Here is a 15,763-nt window from a genome sequence, read left to right as displayed (position 1 = left end):
AGGGCCTCGGCTGCTCCTGCCTCCTGGCGCCGTCGGACCGAGCGCTCACCAGGAGGAGCCTGGAACAGCCTCCAGGGCAGGAGCCGCGAACTTGATCTTTTAAATGCCTGGCGCTTAAGCATTAGAAGGAAAGGGAGAAAAACTCTGCATTAAGCCACGACGTCCCAATCAGTTTGCAAGCACTTCCCGAGCTCGGCGCGGAGCGGCGGCGCGGCCCTCCACGCGCGGGGCCGCGGGGCGTCTTCGGGCGCCAGCCCCCCCCACCCGCCCGGCCCCTCACCCGCTCGCCGCCTCCAAGCTCGCGGCCCCCCACGCCCCCCCCATGACCCGCCGGCTCGGTCTGCGGGCCCAGGGCGCGCCCGCGCGCTCCGGGCGCCCCGGTGCCGTCCGCGACCGCCCGGCGCCCCTGCCCGGCTCGCGCACCCGCCGCCTGCGCGCCCGGCTCGGGCCCCGGGACCCCGGCCGCCCCGCGCGCGACGCCCCACCCCGCACCCCGGCGTCACGGGCGGGGCGGGGGCAGAGTCCACCCCTCCCCGCGCGCCGCCCGCGCCGCCCCGCCCCGCCGCTCCCCGGCCGGTCCCCGCTCCCCGCCCGGCCCCGCGCGGCGGCCATGTGACCCGCCGCCGGCGGACGCGACGGGAGGCGCGGGGGTCGCCGAGCATGGAGCGGAGGTGGGTCTTCGTGCTGCTCGACGTGCTGTGCGTGCTGGTCGGTAAGAGCCTCGCGGGCGGCGCGCGTCCGTGCGGGGGGGCCTCCCGGCCCGCGCCCCCGGCCCCCCGGGTGGGCGGGGCGGTGGGGGGAGCCTGCGCCTCCACCCCAGGGCCCGGGAAGTGGCGGGGCTCGGGAAGGGCTCCCCGCCGCAGACCCGCCTCCGCGCCCCTGCCCGCGCGCGCCCTCCCGCCTCAGTTTCCCCCGCGGCCGGCGGGGGCGGGCGCGGGGCGCGCGGCGGGGCGGGGGCCGCGGGCCCGGGTGGGCGCGGGGAGCCGCGGCGGGGGGCTGCGCGCCTCCCGGCTCCGCCCCGCCGGGCCGCGGCGGTGATTCACCCGGGCGGTGGCCGGACTGGGGCGCGTCGGGGGTGGGGGCGCGGCGTGGGGCACCGCCAGGTGGACTTGCGCGCCCCACTCCGGCACCGGCGTCTCCAGCGGGCGAGGGAGGGCCGAGCCCCGGCCCGGAGCACCGCCGCGTGCGGGGCCCGGAACCCCCGCGGGCGCGGGGAGCGCCGGGGCCGCCCTGCCCCTCGGACCTGAGCGGCGCGGAGAGAAAGGCTGGGCCCGAGGCGCGGTGAACCGGGGCCTCCGGGCTACGCGGACCAAACCTGTCCGGCGAGTTTGCTGGTCAGACTGGGGGAGGGGGCACCCAGAAGTCCCCTCCCGCGCTTCCCTGGGGTCCGGAAACAAAGACCGAGTGTTTGCTCTGGGGCTGCGCGGACAGCGGCCGCGGGATTGCACCCTGGGCGCGGGCCGGGCCCTCGGGCCTGCGACACCCCCTCCCCACGTCTGGTTTCTGCTCCTCCTGTGGGATCGAGGAGACCGCGGGACACGGGTCGTCCCTGGTGGATGGCAGAGGCCGGGCCCTCTGCTCATGTCGCAGACAGGCCCTTTGGGTGGGCCAGGTCACGGCAAGAAGTCCCCAGAGGATGTCTGCCGGCCGGGGGCCCTCCTGGGCACGCATATAACTTAAATATTTGTGTGGCATTTAGTGTGTGTCGGGCACGAAGGGACTGCAAATCATTAAACCTTTAATTCTAAGCAATGTGTGCTGTCATGATCCCCAATTTCAGCCCGGAGGGGTTCAGCTGCCTGCTGGAGTCACACAGCAGTGGGTAGCAAAGCTGAGATCGGGTGGTGAGGTGCTGCTGTGTGTGCCAGCCAGGCCCTCCTGGTCTAGGCATACCGCGCTCACTCCCTTCTAGAATATACGAAGAGTTCAGTTTTAGGTGGTGAGAAGGGTCCTGGGAGGAATTTGAGGCCAGGGGCCCTGGAGTGTCTGCCTGGGACATTTGAAACTGAGCCCCAGAGGGCGGGAAGGGCCCCCAGTCGGGTGCTTTGAGCTCTGCTTTCCAAATCCCAGAAAATAGAAACCCGTTCCACTGGGGGTGGAGCTGGGGGTCTCCTGTGGCAGGGTTTGGAGCTGGGGGACAAGAGTTGAGAGACTGACCTGAGGCCCAGTTGGCCTTCGCAGGCTGCAGACCTGCTTTCTGTCTTCTAGCCTCCCTCCCTCCCGACCCTTGCCAACTCTGGGGTGGCCTCCGAGCCTGTGAGTACGGGCCCCACGCTCTGCTGCAAACCCTCGGGTGCCTCCTGCTATGGCACCTTCCCCCACTTGTTGGGCTCTTAGGAGGAGACCCACCCCTGGGCCTTTGGACTGACTCTTACCCCCGCCTGGCACACCTGCCAGCCCTCCCCAGAGCTTCCGCGTCTACTCCAGGCCCTCTTCTCAGTGGCCTCCCCCGGCCCCTCCTGAGAGCTGCTCCAGGCCTCATTTTCCTGCCTCTACGCTTGTTTCCTCGTTATTCTTCCTCTGCAGCCTCTGACCAGCTCTGGGAGGCCCACCTCGGTTTTCTTCATGGAGTCTGTCCCCAGACTCATCATTGAAGGTGTTTCATAGTGTCCCGAGTCCCAGGCCTCGAATATGGCCTGTGGTGGGGGCAGAGACCATGCCCTCCTCTCCTCAGGTACTCAGAGTGCCCCAGCTTTGCACCTGTCTCCTGCCTCGCAGGGGCAAAGGGCACGCTGCCTGGGGTTGTCTCTGGTCCGATCTCCGCAGGGCCTTGGGAGCCCAGGGCCTCAGCCACGCCTTTCCTGAATCAGCCGTGACTTGGCTCCTGGATGGCTCTTTAGGCTGAGCGCCCCAGACTCAGGGCTAAGTCCTGTCTTGGTCACCGCGTGGCTGGCGCAGGGACATACTGGCATTGCAGCGCCTTCTCTGCTGCGCTGTGTCCCCGAACTCTCAGGCCAGCCCTCGCGTGACAAGCACCATCGTCCCCTCTTGTAACAGATAGTTATCAAATACTTGCCTTGACCAGCACACTCCAGGAGCGAGCCTAGAACACAGCAGGCGCCCTGGGCGCTCGTGGATACAAGGGTTGGGGGTACCACATGTGGTTGCAGACGCACGCACAGGGGCGGGAGATGCGGAGAGTGGAAGTGTCCTTCCAGGAGGGTGACTGCAGGGTGGGTCGGGTGGAGCCGAGACTAGATGAAATCAGAGGCGGTTTGGGCCAAGAAGCACATGTGCAAAGGTCATGGGTGTGTGCTGGTTGGCTTCAAAGGGAAGTGCCGGGGTGTGGGGGGGCTGGCTGATGGGTCTGGGGAGGCGTTTGATGTTCATCTGCAGGTGATGGGGGCTGTGAGGGGATTTTTAGAGGGGACTTACCATGGGAAGAGTTGTTGTGTGGGGTGGAGGTCGGGGACCTGGGGGAGGCCGAGGCAGGTGTCCAAGCACCTGATGAAAGTTGGTCTGTGGGGCCCTGGGCTTGGCTGGTGGGAACACGTGACTCCTGGACTCCTTTCCCATCCAGCCGCTCTGCCCTTCATCATCCTGACGCTCGTGAATGCCCCGTACAAGCGAGGGTTCTACTGTAGAGATGACTCCATCCGGTACCCCTACCGTCCAGACACCATCACCAATGGGCTCATGGCCGGGGTCACCAGCACAGCCATCATCATCCTTGTAAGGCGGGGGAGGGGGGCCCCTTGGAGGATGGGGGTGGGGATGGGGCCACTGGAGGGCCAAGTTCTGCCCTAGAAGGAATAAAGGGGATCTGGTGGGGTGGGGGTGGAGGCACAGCCCTGCCCGAGAGCTGTGTCCTCAGCGAGGCCAGGAATCTGAAACTCCCTTCCAAAGGCTAGAGCAAGGCCCGGGGAGCCAGTGGGGCTGGGGGAGGCCCCTCAGTTGCTGCTCCAGCTTGGCCTTTGGTCTCTTGGTTCTTCCCTTTTTAGGTCTCCACCGGGGAGGCCTACCTGGTGTATACTGACCGCCTCTACTCCCGCTCCAAGTTCAACAACTACGTGGCCGCCATCTACAAGGTGCTGGGGACCTTCTTATTCGGGGCTGCCGTGAGCCAGTCGCTGACAGACCTGGCCAAGTACATGATTGGCCGCCTGCGGCCCAGCTTCCTGGCCGTGTGTGACCCTGACTGGAGCCGCATCAACTGCTCGTTTTACGTGCAGGTAGATACGGTGTGCAGGGGCAAGCCTGCCGACGTCACTGAGGCCAGGTAGGTGTGAGAAGCAGTCTTAGGACAGAGGCCTCAAGCCTGGGGCAGGGCTTAGGGCAGGGTTGGGGAAGGGCCCTCAGGTGTTGGGTGTGAGGAACGTGGTGTCCTGTGGAGAAGCACAAAGGGGCTCCTTGTTGGAAAGAAGATGAGGTGGGAGTGAGACCCAGAGACACCATGGGCCTGGGTCCTTCGGCCTGAGGGGAAGTGGGGCCGGTTGACCTTCGGAGCACAGCAGCCACTGTCAGAGGGGGTGACCTCTCTCCCCTGAACAGCAGGCCTCTCTTGTGCTTCTTGCTCTGTCTTCTCACTGTCTCCACTATTAAGCATATTAAACTTTTATTTAATTGACATTTTTCTTCTCCTTTTTAAAATAATGAGATGAAATTCTCTTGGCATAAAATTTACTATACCAGCCATCTTAATCTGTATTATCGTTGCTTTTTAGTACATTCAAAATGGCATCCTGGGGCCTCCCTGGTTGCGCAGGCAGTTGAGCACAGCACTGTGAAGCTGTCCTCAGCCTCTGCAGCGTGGGTTCGATCCGGGCCGGCCAGGGAGGTACCCACATGGGGCGGCGGACCTCGCCTGTCTCACCCGCTGCTCCCCTCAGCAGTTTGTTTCATCAGTCTGCCTGTTCTGCTCCCCACTCTGTCTCTGGTGAATCCTCTCACCCTCCCGCACATCTGGCCTGTACCCCGGTTCTTGTATAAATAAATAAATCTTAAAAAAAAAGGGGGGGGGCCATCCTCACTGTCTTCCCACCATCCTCACTGTCTTCCCCTCGCCCATTAGCTGTCATTCTCCCCGCTCTGCTCTCCGGCTGTCTCTGGATTTGCCCATGTGGACATTTCATACAAATGGAATTATACACTCTGGCCTTTCCAGCTTGGCTTTAATGTTTCAGAGTTCTCCCATGTTGTAGCTCCTGTCAGTTTTGCCTCATGGATTTTGGTTGCTGTTGTTAGGTGCAAATCTTTTTATTTGTTACATCTTCGTGATGAGTTTTATCACCATGTAGTGTCCTTTGTTTCTCCTAACTATTCTCGTCTTGATGTCTGTTGTCAGCTAGTTCGACCTCGCTTTTGTTTTCGACACATCTTTTTCTGTTTTTCAATTTTTTCATTACTGCCTTTTCTGTTTAATTGATGTTTATATGCAAAAACTTTATGATCACCTCCCTCCTTAATGATGTTATTGTCACAAATTATGTCTTTATACATTGTATGCTCATATCAGATTTATATGTGGTTGTTTTAAGCATGTAGGGAAAAAACAGGAATTCCAAACCTAAAGTACATGAATACTGATGTCTCTATTATATAATTACCTTTATCCTTGGTTTCTATGTCTTTGTGAAATTTGAATTACTGTGTATCATACTTCATTTTTCCTTGAAAGACTCCCTTTAGCATTTCCTATAAGGCAGTTGTCCTAGCAGTGAATCCTCGTTAGTTTTTGTTTGTCTGAGAAGGACTAATTTTCTCCTTTATTTTTAGAGGATGCTTGCCATCCTCCAAATTCTTGGTTGATCTCTCTCTCTCTCTCAGTGCTCTGAATATGCCATCCCACGGCCTTCTGATTCCCATGGTTTCTGATAAGATTGAGGCTTTTTGGACACAATGAGTACTTTTTCTCACTGCTTTCAAGATTTCCTCTGACTTTGAATTTGGGATGTTTGCTTGTGCACCTTTTTAGTTTATCCTATTTGGACTTCATTGGGCTTCTTGGATGTGTAGAATTTCTATTTGGTTCTTTTTAATAAGTTAATATCCTTGTTAAAATTCTCTATTTAGTGAGGCATGGTTCTCACGGCCTCTTAGCTCTTTGAATGGTGGATTAAAAGTTTTGTAAGTCTAGTAGTTTTCTCCCTTCTGTTTTGGCTTCCTCTCCCCATTCCTTGTGATTTTTTTGTTGAAAACCCGGCCCCTTGGAATGTCATAATGTTGCAACTCTGGAAGTCAACTTCTGTTGCTCATGTTTGCTGTAGTTGTCATGAGTTGGTGGTTTAGTCACTTTTCATCACTCATTTTTGTAAAGTCTCTATTCATCATCATGTGTGGCCGTGAAATTCTGTCCTGTTAGCTGGGTGCTAAGGCAGTGACCAGAGATCTGCCTTGAAACCTGGAAAACATGATCTCTGAGAGCTTGTAGCCACATTCCTTGTGCCGTGCAGGCTTCCCTTACGGAGCCAGGGCTGGTGCCTTCGCCCTCCCTGCCCGTCTGCATCACGAGCAGCGAGCGCGCACATGGTCCTGGCCTCGACACTCCGGCCTTTCTCTCGCGAGTATCTGGGCCCCGACCTGTCCACCAGGCCAGGTGCTGAGTGTGTTTGTCTCAAGCAGCAGCAGTGCAACTGGTCCACTTGTGGGCCGCCTCTTAGAATGAAATAAAGACGAGTCCTTTCACCCAGGACTCTAGGGAGGCCATCAGAGTTCTTGCCCATGAGGACTCTGTACACCTTGCCGCCGACCGTCGGGTCTAGACTCTTCTTGCCCGTTTTTTCCCTCGCTCTTATGGAGCGTGGTGGACCTGCTCAGCTGTTTTCTCTCTTGTTCGTTGATGCGCTAAAACTCGAATTTATGTAAAAAGAAAATGTGGGGGCCTCCCCGGTAGCGCAGCGGTTGAGCGCTGGGTTGCGAAGCTGCCCGCGGCCTCTGCGGCGCCGGTTCGATCCCCGGCTGCTCCCCAGCCACCAGAGGAGGGTCCCACATGGCGCGCAGACCTCTCCTGCCGCCCGCTGCTCCCCTCAGCAGTGTCCTTCGGTCCTTCTGCCTGCTCTGCTCCCCGCTCTGGCTCTGGTGAATTCTCTCACCCTCCCGCGCTTCTGACTGTACCCAGTGCTTGTATAAACAAAACAAACAAACACATAAATAAATAAAAACATGCAAAAAAAAATTAAAAAAAAAAAAGAAAATGGGAAACTTGCAGTTGCCACAGATGGGAAGTAATCCTGAAAAGAAACGTAGTGAGAACAAAACCGCAGTGCCCGCTGCTTGCCAGGCGCCGTGGTCCGCCCTGGCCCCTGAGCACGGGCAGGGCCCCAGCGTCTTGTGGGTGAGGAGTCGAAGACCGCAGCTCCGGCCTGGGATTTCCTGTTGCTCCCTGAGAAAAGCGAGAAGGGAATGCTGGGCTTGTCTGCCGCCCGCCCGGCTTCCCGGCCAAGTTCTCCCGCGGGGTCCCAGCTGGGAACGTGGGGCTGAGACACGAGCGTGCAGGGCCCTGGCTCCCTCGCACACGCGTGGCCCCTGAAACCTGTTGCCCTCCCTGCCCCAGGCTGTCCTTCTACTCGGGACACTCCTCCTTCGGCATGTACTGCATGGTGTTCTTGGCGGTGAGTCTGGCCCCGCGTGACTTGCTGTCTGGGAAACAGCGGCCAAGTTACCACCCTCAGGGGCCTCCGTTTCTCACCTGTCAGGGGCGGTCGGGAGGGGATGGTGGGTGGGCACCCTGGGTCTCCCTCTGCGATGTGTTCCTGGCCTCTGCTGCCGCCCTTGGGGTGGGCACCGGGTGCCGGGCGGCTGCGGGGCTGACGGCCCCCTCTGGCCCCAGCTGTATGTGCAGGCGCGCCTCTGCTGCAAGTGGGCACGGCTGCTGCGGCCCACGGTGCAGTTCTTCCTGGTGGCCTTTGCTCTCTACGTGGGCTACACGCGCGTGTCTGACCACAAGCACCACTGGAGCGATGTCCTCGTCGGCCTCCTGCAGGGGGCGCTGGTGGCCGTCCTCACTGTGAGCTCCTGGCCCCACTCGGGGATGCCCCCCTTGTCCTGGGACTCTGCTCCTTCCTCCCCCCTCCTCAGGACCCTCATCCTCCCGGTTCTGCTTTCCCATCCCCTACCCCCTCATCCCTTCCCTCCCTCCCTCCCCCTTCCCTACCCCTCCGCCCCCCAGTGAGCCTCCTCTCTGCCCACCTCTAGGTCCGGTATATCTCTGACTTCTTCAAACCCCGGCCCAACCAGCACGGCCTGGAGGGGGACCACTCGGAGCAGAAGCCCCGCCTGTCACAGTCGCTGACCCCGAGCGAGGCTGACCACAACCACTATGGATACCAGTCCTCCTCCTCCTGAGGCCTCTGCCTGGTCAGCGACCCCACGGCGCCCGGCTTGGGATGGTGTTTGGGCTCTGCGCAGGTTCCAGGTCCCTCCTGGCTGGCACCTGGAGTGGGTCCTGCACACCCCACTTCCTGCACTGGGCCAGGGTCTGGAGGTACCTGGGGTAGCCCTAACATGGAGAGTCCCGGTCCTCATAGCTCCCCGAGTGCCACCTTTGGACGTTGTTTTTGTAAAATGTCCCGTATGTGTGGATTTCTAGTAAAGTGCAGCGTTTGCTGACGCGTGTGGTGCCTGTGTTCATCGTGGGGGTGCCCACGGCACCGGGGCGTCCCTGTTGGGCTCAGGTGAGCTTGACCGGGTCAAGCCGCGATGCCTGGAACTGCTCTGACAGTGTCTGCAAGGGGGGCGCCATCCGAAGCCTCTTTGCCCAGAGCCAGGGGAAGGGCCAGGTGGATCTGAGTAAAAGGTTTCTGTGTCGTGTGACCCTGATGTGGCAGGACACTGAGGAGTGGAGAAAGTGTCTTCATGGCTCCTTCCTTCCATGACAGGAGGCCTCTGAAGGCTCCGATGGAAGTGATGGGCAGAGGGCCCAGCAAGGGCAAGGAAATTGCCAGAGGCTGGAGTCCTTGCATGTGACCCCTCAACAGGACCCCTGGAATGACCCGGCTCACACCCCCCCACCCCCACCCCTGCAGCCTCCTCCTGGACTGGGAAGGCTGACTTAGCTGAAGGTCCCCTGTGCAGGGCCAAGACCAGACTGAAGGGCCTGTGAGCCTGTGGCCTAAAGGTCTGCTCAGGCGCACCAGCTGCTCCCTCTTTTAAAGAAGAAGACAGTCAGCATTGTTGCCACGGCGTGTAAGAGAGCGCCAGCTCCTTTCCCACGAGTCACCTGTGACGCTGGGAGGACGCGCCTTCCATCCCTGGTCCAGAGACAGCCTGGGTAAAAGAACTGGCCAGCTGGTAGGATGAGTTGCCCCAGTCCTGCTTGAGCAGGTGGGCCAAGCCGTGGACTGGAGCGCCCTGTGCGAACAATTCAGCCACCAGCCCAACCATGAAGCTCCATGATGGATTGAAAGCGTTAGATTCTCTTTTTTTTAATGTTTATCCCCCAAATGCTCAGTATTGAGTTGTTTTTTTTTTTTTAAGATTTATTTATTTATGCATACAAGAGGTGCAGGGGGGTGAGAGGATTCACCAGAGACAGAGTGGGGAGCAGAACAGGTGGACCCACTGAAATCCACTGCTGAGGGGAGCAGCGGGGAGACAGGAAAGGTCTATCGCGCCATGTGGGTAGCTCCCTAGCCAGGGATCGAACTCGTGCTGCAGTGGCTGCAGACAGCTTCATAGGTTGTGTCTTAATCCCCTGTGCCACTAGGGAGGCCTGAGAGCATTAGATTCTGACCAAAGATCAGTTTCCTGGAGGGAGAAAGCCGAGCCATTGAATGTAACCCACCTGCGCATGCCCCACGCAGCCCAGAGCAAGCTGTGGGGCTGCCCCCTCCTCCCGCCTCCTGGACGTCCCCTTGCAAGGTCTCCTCCTAACCCCCTTGGGGGAGCCAGGTCCCGCTCTCCTTTCCCCAACCGGCTCCCTCGCGCACGCGTCCCGGATAAAGCCTTGCCTGGCCCAGCTGCATCTGGAGACTGCGGGGAGTTCTTTCCCTGGGTGGTGCACCCCCCACCCCGTTGGCTCTGTAGCTGTCCTCGGCAGGTTCTCTCAGTGGGGGTCTGGACCAAATGAGAGAAACCGTGGAGGTGGGTGCGCGGAGGACAAGTGTATCCCGTGACGTGACCAGCAAAACCTGTGCTCGAAAGACGCCGTGTCCTAGAGGGGCCGCGTCGCTGACGTGGCACAGCACCGTTCTCTGGGCGGGAGCCTTCAGGAGCGTCTGTTCCAGGTGTTGGCATTGTAGGGGTTCAGATGACGGGGTTCAGTGTGTGGAGTTCTGGGCCCCACTGAGAAAGAATTCACCAGACTCGGAGAGTGTATCCGGGAGAGGCCGAGGAGAAAGCCGCGGGCCCGGGCCCGGGCAGGTGGTCTTGGAGAGAAGAGCTGCGTTCGGCCGGAGCAGGGGGTGCTCGCTGATGAAATCGCTGAGCAGGCCGTTGGCCCTCTGTGACTGCTAGCCCTCTCTGACCCCACCTTAGATTGCTGGAAACATCCACAGTAGGATTCAGGTTAAGATGCCTGAGTCATCCGTACCCCGCCCCTGGTGTTTCTCCTCGTGACATTTTCCACCCTAAGTTTCTCTACTCTCGGCTCCCTCAGGCATCTCCCGTCCTTGCCAGGAAGGTCTGTGAAACTTCCCTCCAGGAAACAGGAAAGGCTGTCGTTGGCAGGGTTCTTATCTCACCGAGGTCTTCATCATCGTCAAGAAGCTGGTACAAGGCGAGCTGGGCATGCTGACCTGTGCCAAGAGGGAGACCTTCTTAGCTCTCGCCTCCATGCGCCCCCAGGGAGATGCTGTGCAGCCTTAGGACAGGATTAGAAAACTATTTTCTGATAGAGAATGAGTCCGAGGAAATTGTCAAATAGATAAAAGCAAGTTACGTGAAAACAAGAGGCCTAGTAGAGCGCCATGTACTGCAAATCAGCTACACGTGATAAGTGTGCAATTCAGGTGTTTTTGATGTATCCGTGAGGTCAGAACCACAATTCAGATATGATGATGAAATAAAATGTAAGAAATGATCATTTCCGTCCTTTCTGAATGCTTCCTGCACAGTTCTTCCGTCGCGCTGTTACTCAAGCAATGACACCTCAGCTTCCTGTGAGTTTTTGGATTGTTCCCAGTTTTTTGATGATTATGAATAAAGTTGCTGTCAATATTTATAAGTCTTTTCATTCCTTTTGGATAAATACCCAAGAATGCAATGGTTAGGTCTTGTAGTAGGTATATTTAACTTTTAAGAAATTGCCAAATGTTTCCAAAGGGATTGTATGTCAGCAATATATTAGAATTTTCGTTCCCCGGCCTCCCTGGTGGCGAGGGGTTAAAGTCTCAGTGCTATCAAGCTATCCACAGCCACTGTGGCCTGAGTTCCATCCCCAGCCAAGGAGCTACCCACATGGCACAGCAGACCTCTCCTGACTCGCCCGCTGTTCCCCTCAGCAGTTTTCTTGGTAAGTCTGCTTGTTCTGTTCCCCACTCTGTCTCTGGTGAATCTTCTCACCCCCTGCACCTCTGGCCTATACCCTAGTTCTTGTATGCATAAATAAATCTTTTTTTTTAAGATTTATTTATTTATTTATTTGTAGAAGCACTGGGTACAGTCAGAAGCGCGGGAGGGTGAGAGAATTCACCAGAGCCAGAGCGGGGGGCAGAACAGGCAGAAGGACCGAAGTACACTGCTGAGGGGAGCAGCGGGAGCAGCAGGAGAGGTCTGCAAACCATATGGGACCTTCCTCCTGTGGCCGGGGAGCAGCCAGGGATCGAACCGGTGCTGCAGAGGCTGCAGGCAGCTTCGCAACCCAGTGCTCAACTGCTGCGCCACCGGGGAGGCCCCATAAATAAATGTGAAAGAGAAAGAGAAAAAGAAAACTTCAACTCTACCGTGATCCAACAATCTCATTTCTGGGTCTATCAACCAAAGTAAATGAAAACACAATCTCCAAAAGATACCTGCACTCCAATTCATTGCAGCATTATTCACAACAGCCACAGCATGGAAATAATCTAAATCATAAAATAAAATAATAGAGGCTTACAAAAGTCACACACACACATTAAGCTGTGATATTCCTATGACACACTCAGAACTAGTCCTGGTGATCTCTAGCCTCCACACAAACACACAGAAAAAGGTTAATTTTTTTATTTAGCAGGTGATATCTAACATCACCAACCAAAAATAAGTTTTGAAGCAACTTTTCTGATCCATTGTGTTGTCCTTAGTTGAAACATTGCCCTCCTCTCCCTTTTTATCAATATTGAAGCCCCTTTTTTGTTTTTGTTTTGTTTTTAAAGATTTATTTATTTTTATACAAGAACCGGGTTTAGGCCAGATGCACAGGAGGGTGAGAGGATTCACCAGAGACAGAGCGGGGAACAGAACAGGCAGACTGATGAAATACACTGCTGAGGGGAGCAGTGGGCGAGACAGGAGAGGTCTGCTTCACCATGTGGGATTCTCGCCAGCCGGCCGGGATTGAACCCGTGCTGCAGAGACTGCGGACAGCTTCATAGTGTGGCGCTCAACTGCCTGCACCACCAGGGAGGCCCTGCATCCCCTTTTTTGTAACTCCTCCACCAAGGTAAAGAAAAGGAAGCTCCTGGTAGACACCCTCCACCGCCAGTATGCAGCACGGAATGGGAAGGGAAATTAGGGAAGGCTTCCAGGAGGCAGTGGTTGCCCTCTGATATTTGAAGAGGCAAATTCCTGCTCAGCAGGAATGGGGCAGGGAGGCTGTTCCAGGCAGTGGGAAGAGCAGAAAAGTCAGAGACCCAAGCATGGTAGTGTCTGTGCCTCTCCTTGGCCCTCACCCAAGCTGACTTCTGTTCCCTCTTAAAAAACAGAACATGGGCCTCCCCAGTGGCGCAGCGGTTGAGCACTGGGTTGCGAAGCTGCCTGCAGCCTCTGCAGCACCGGTTCGATCCCTGGCTGCTCCCCGGCCACCGGAGGAGGGTCCCATATGGCTTGCAGACCTCTCCTGCCGCCCGCTGCTCCCCTCAGCAGTGTACTTCGGTCCTTCTGCCTGCTCTGCTCCCCACTCTGGCTCTGGTGAATTCTCTCACCCTCCCACGCTTCTGACTGTACCCAGTGCTTGTATAAATCAGTCAATCAATCAATCTTAAAAAAAAAAAAAAGCTGCCAGGTCAGTTCTTATTAAAAAAAAAAAAAAAAACCAGAACACCATGCTAGCTAAGCTGAAGAATATCCTCGATGAATGCTGTAAAGTTGGAAGCACTGTGACCGGCTCTCCTATGCCGCGTGAAGGCACCTAAGGGCAGGGTTCCTGGGCCTTGCTGGGTTCTGGGTCCAGGAACTGTGTCGAAAGACCCTCTCCAGAACTCTCTATCTTCTTCCCTCTCAACATTTAGCACTTGGGGGGAATCCAGAATAAATTAGTATCCTGGGAGCTTTCTGGGGCAGGGACAAAGAGGGACCCCACCCCCACACCACCCTGCATTATGAAATGAAGGGCCCAGCCGGGCAGGGTGATGTCATAGACCACTGCCCAGGCCTACTCCCTCTGCCCATGGCTTCCCCTGGCCAGGTCGCAACTTCTCCCCACAGCCCTGCACCCCACAGGAAAATGGTCAGCCTTGACAAGCAACTCACCTGGCCATTTACAGCCATGGATGCAAATTGCCCCAACCTCCCTGAGCCCAGATCCTACTCAGAGGCCCCCCGGCCTGACCTGAGCTCCAGCTCAATCCAGGTGAACAAAACCCTGCCGCAGAACTCCCCCAGCCTGGCGGGGGACAGGTTGCCACCAAAGACAGGGGCTGTAGTCATCGACATGGGCACAGGCGCCTGTAAGGTGGGCTTCGCGGGCCAGGCCCGGCCCATCTACACAGTGACCACCATCGTGGGCTGTCACCCCAAGAAGGCATCCAACTCTAAGCAGCCGGTGCTGGAGACTTTCATCGGCGAGGCCGCCCGCTCGCGCCCGGAGCTGACGCTGGTGCAGCCCATGCGCCATGGGATCGTGGTGGACTGGGATGCGGCCGAGCTCATCTGGCGCCACATGCTTGAGCACGACCTCCGCGTGGCCACCTGGGACCACCCCCTGCTGTTCTCCGACCCGCCCTTCAGCCCCAGCACCAACCGGGAGAAGCTGGTGGAGGTGGCCTTCGAGTCGCTGCGCTCCCCGGCCATGTACGTGGTGCATCAGTCAGTGCTGTCTGTCTACGCCCACGGACGGGTCAGCGGGCTGGTGGTGGACACGGGCCACGGGGTCACCTACACGGTGCCCGTCTTGCAGGGCTACAACCTGCCCCACGCCACCGAGCGCCTGGACCTGGCGGGCACCCACCTGACGGCCTTCCTGGCGGAGGTGCTGCACGGGACAGGCTTGCCGTTGGGGCAGCAGGACCTGGACACCGTGGAGGACATCAAGCACCGCTACTGCTACGTGGCCCCCCACTTCCTGAAGCAGCAGGCCCGGCTGGAGCAGGAGTGCCGCAGGACCCTGAAGCTGCCTGACGGCCGGACAGTGACGCTGGGCAAGGAGCTGTTCCAGTGCCCGGAGCTGCTATTCAGTCCCCCCAAGATGCCGGGACTGTCGCCTGTGGGTGTCCCCGCCATGGCCAGTCAGAGCCTCCACAAGGTTCCCCTGGAGGCACAGGCTGAGGTGGCCCCGAACGTGCTGCTGTGCGGAGGCTCCTCGCTGTTTGCTGGGTTCGAGGCCCGCTTCCGCACAGAGCTGCTGCATAGCCGGCCGCACCAGGCCCCGGTGGCAGTGGTGGCGCAGCCCAACAGGAACTTTTCTGTGTGGATTGGGGGCTCCATCCTGGCGTCTCTGCGCACCTTCCAGCCCTGCTGGGTCCTGCGGGAGCAGTATGAGGAGCAGGGGCCCCACATTGTGTACCGCAAGTGCTACTGATGGGGAAGGGGGAGCATGGGCAATAAAACCTCTGCTGCCCCATCAGTTCTGTCCTGCCTTCTCCGGGGGCCCACAGGTCCGCTCCTGGACGCACCCAGATTCACCTAGATTCTGACCCCACCCTCACCCACCCTGAGCTCTCTCCCAAGACACCCCTAATTCACCTCCTGACCACTGGGGCTCCTCCTGACTCTCTAAACCTACCGCCCCCACAATCAACCTCCCACACACCACCACATCCTAACCTTGGCAAACCCAACTCCATGACCCTCACCCCCCAAGACACTCTCAGGTTGGGAAACCCACAAGACCACCCCTGAAATTCCCAGATTCTGACCCCCAAACACCCTCATGATCTGTTGCCTTTGATATAACCCCTTAGGATCCCCATTTCTAACCCACCCCATCCCAATTCATCCCTATGATGTATCCTTCAAGGTCCACCTCCATGCCCTGCTCCTCCCCAAGGATCCTGCACCTGGGGTGCTTCCGCCCCCCTCCCAGTAGCTTCCCACAAGTGTTCACATGTATAGCTGTACCCTCATAGCTGGCCCCAATTTCTAATGCCCTAAAACACACCACCAAGATCCATTTTCCCAGACATCCCCGGTTCTGAGCACTCCAAATCCAGCCCCTCGGTGGTTTCCTTCATGCGATTATCCAAAGTTCTAAACCCTGATATCTGATCATAGCCCCACAAGATCCCCTCACACATGCACCCCCAAAATCCCTGTTTTGATCCTTAAGCTCCCCTGACACTGGCTCCCTAAAAGATTCCTCAGTGTCCAAATACCAGCCCCCAAGTTCCACATTCCTCCCCAACTTGCTCTTCTGGAATGATTTATTTGCTCCAGATTCCCCTCCATCCAGGTCTCTCCTACCCTCAAAGGATGCCATGTGCTGAGACCCCAAGCCCCAGGATGACCTCCACTGCTCTCAGGCCACCCC

General features: G+C 57.9%; 2 protein-coding genes across 2 annotated transcripts; both read left to right on the top strand.

The window, feature by feature from the left end:
* Positions 1–660: 660 nt before the first annotated feature.
* On the top strand, positions 661–8,298 carry PLPP2 (phospholipid phosphatase 2; the record flags this gene model as incomplete). The annotated part of the gene is made up of 6 exons (XM_084251460.1): positions 661–712; positions 3,521–3,672; positions 3,942–4,219; positions 7,493–7,550; positions 7,769–7,945; positions 8,134–8,298. The coding sequence occupies 6 exons, from the start codon at positions 661–663 to the stop codon at positions 8,281–8,283; spliced, it is 867 nt and encodes a 288-aa protein (XP_084107586.1). The 3' UTR covers positions 8,284–8,298.
* Positions 8,299–13,564: 5,266 nt separating this feature from the next.
* Positions 13,565–14,815, top strand: ACTL9 (actin like 9; the record flags this gene model as incomplete). The annotated part of the gene is made up of 1 exon (XM_084248601.1): positions 13,565–14,815. The coding sequence occupies one exon, from the start codon at positions 13,565–13,567 to the stop codon at positions 14,813–14,815; it is 1,251 nt and encodes a 416-aa protein (XP_084104727.1).
* Between the last annotated feature and the right edge of the window lie 948 nt (positions 14,816–15,763).

The sequence above is a fragment of the Talpa europaea genome, assembly GCF_964194135.1.
Source record: "Talpa europaea genome assembly, chromosome: 12".
Taxonomy (NCBI): Eukaryota; Metazoa; Chordata; class Mammalia; order Eulipotyphla; family Talpidae; genus Talpa; species Talpa europaea.
This window is presented reverse-complemented; position numbering and strand designations above follow the sequence as displayed.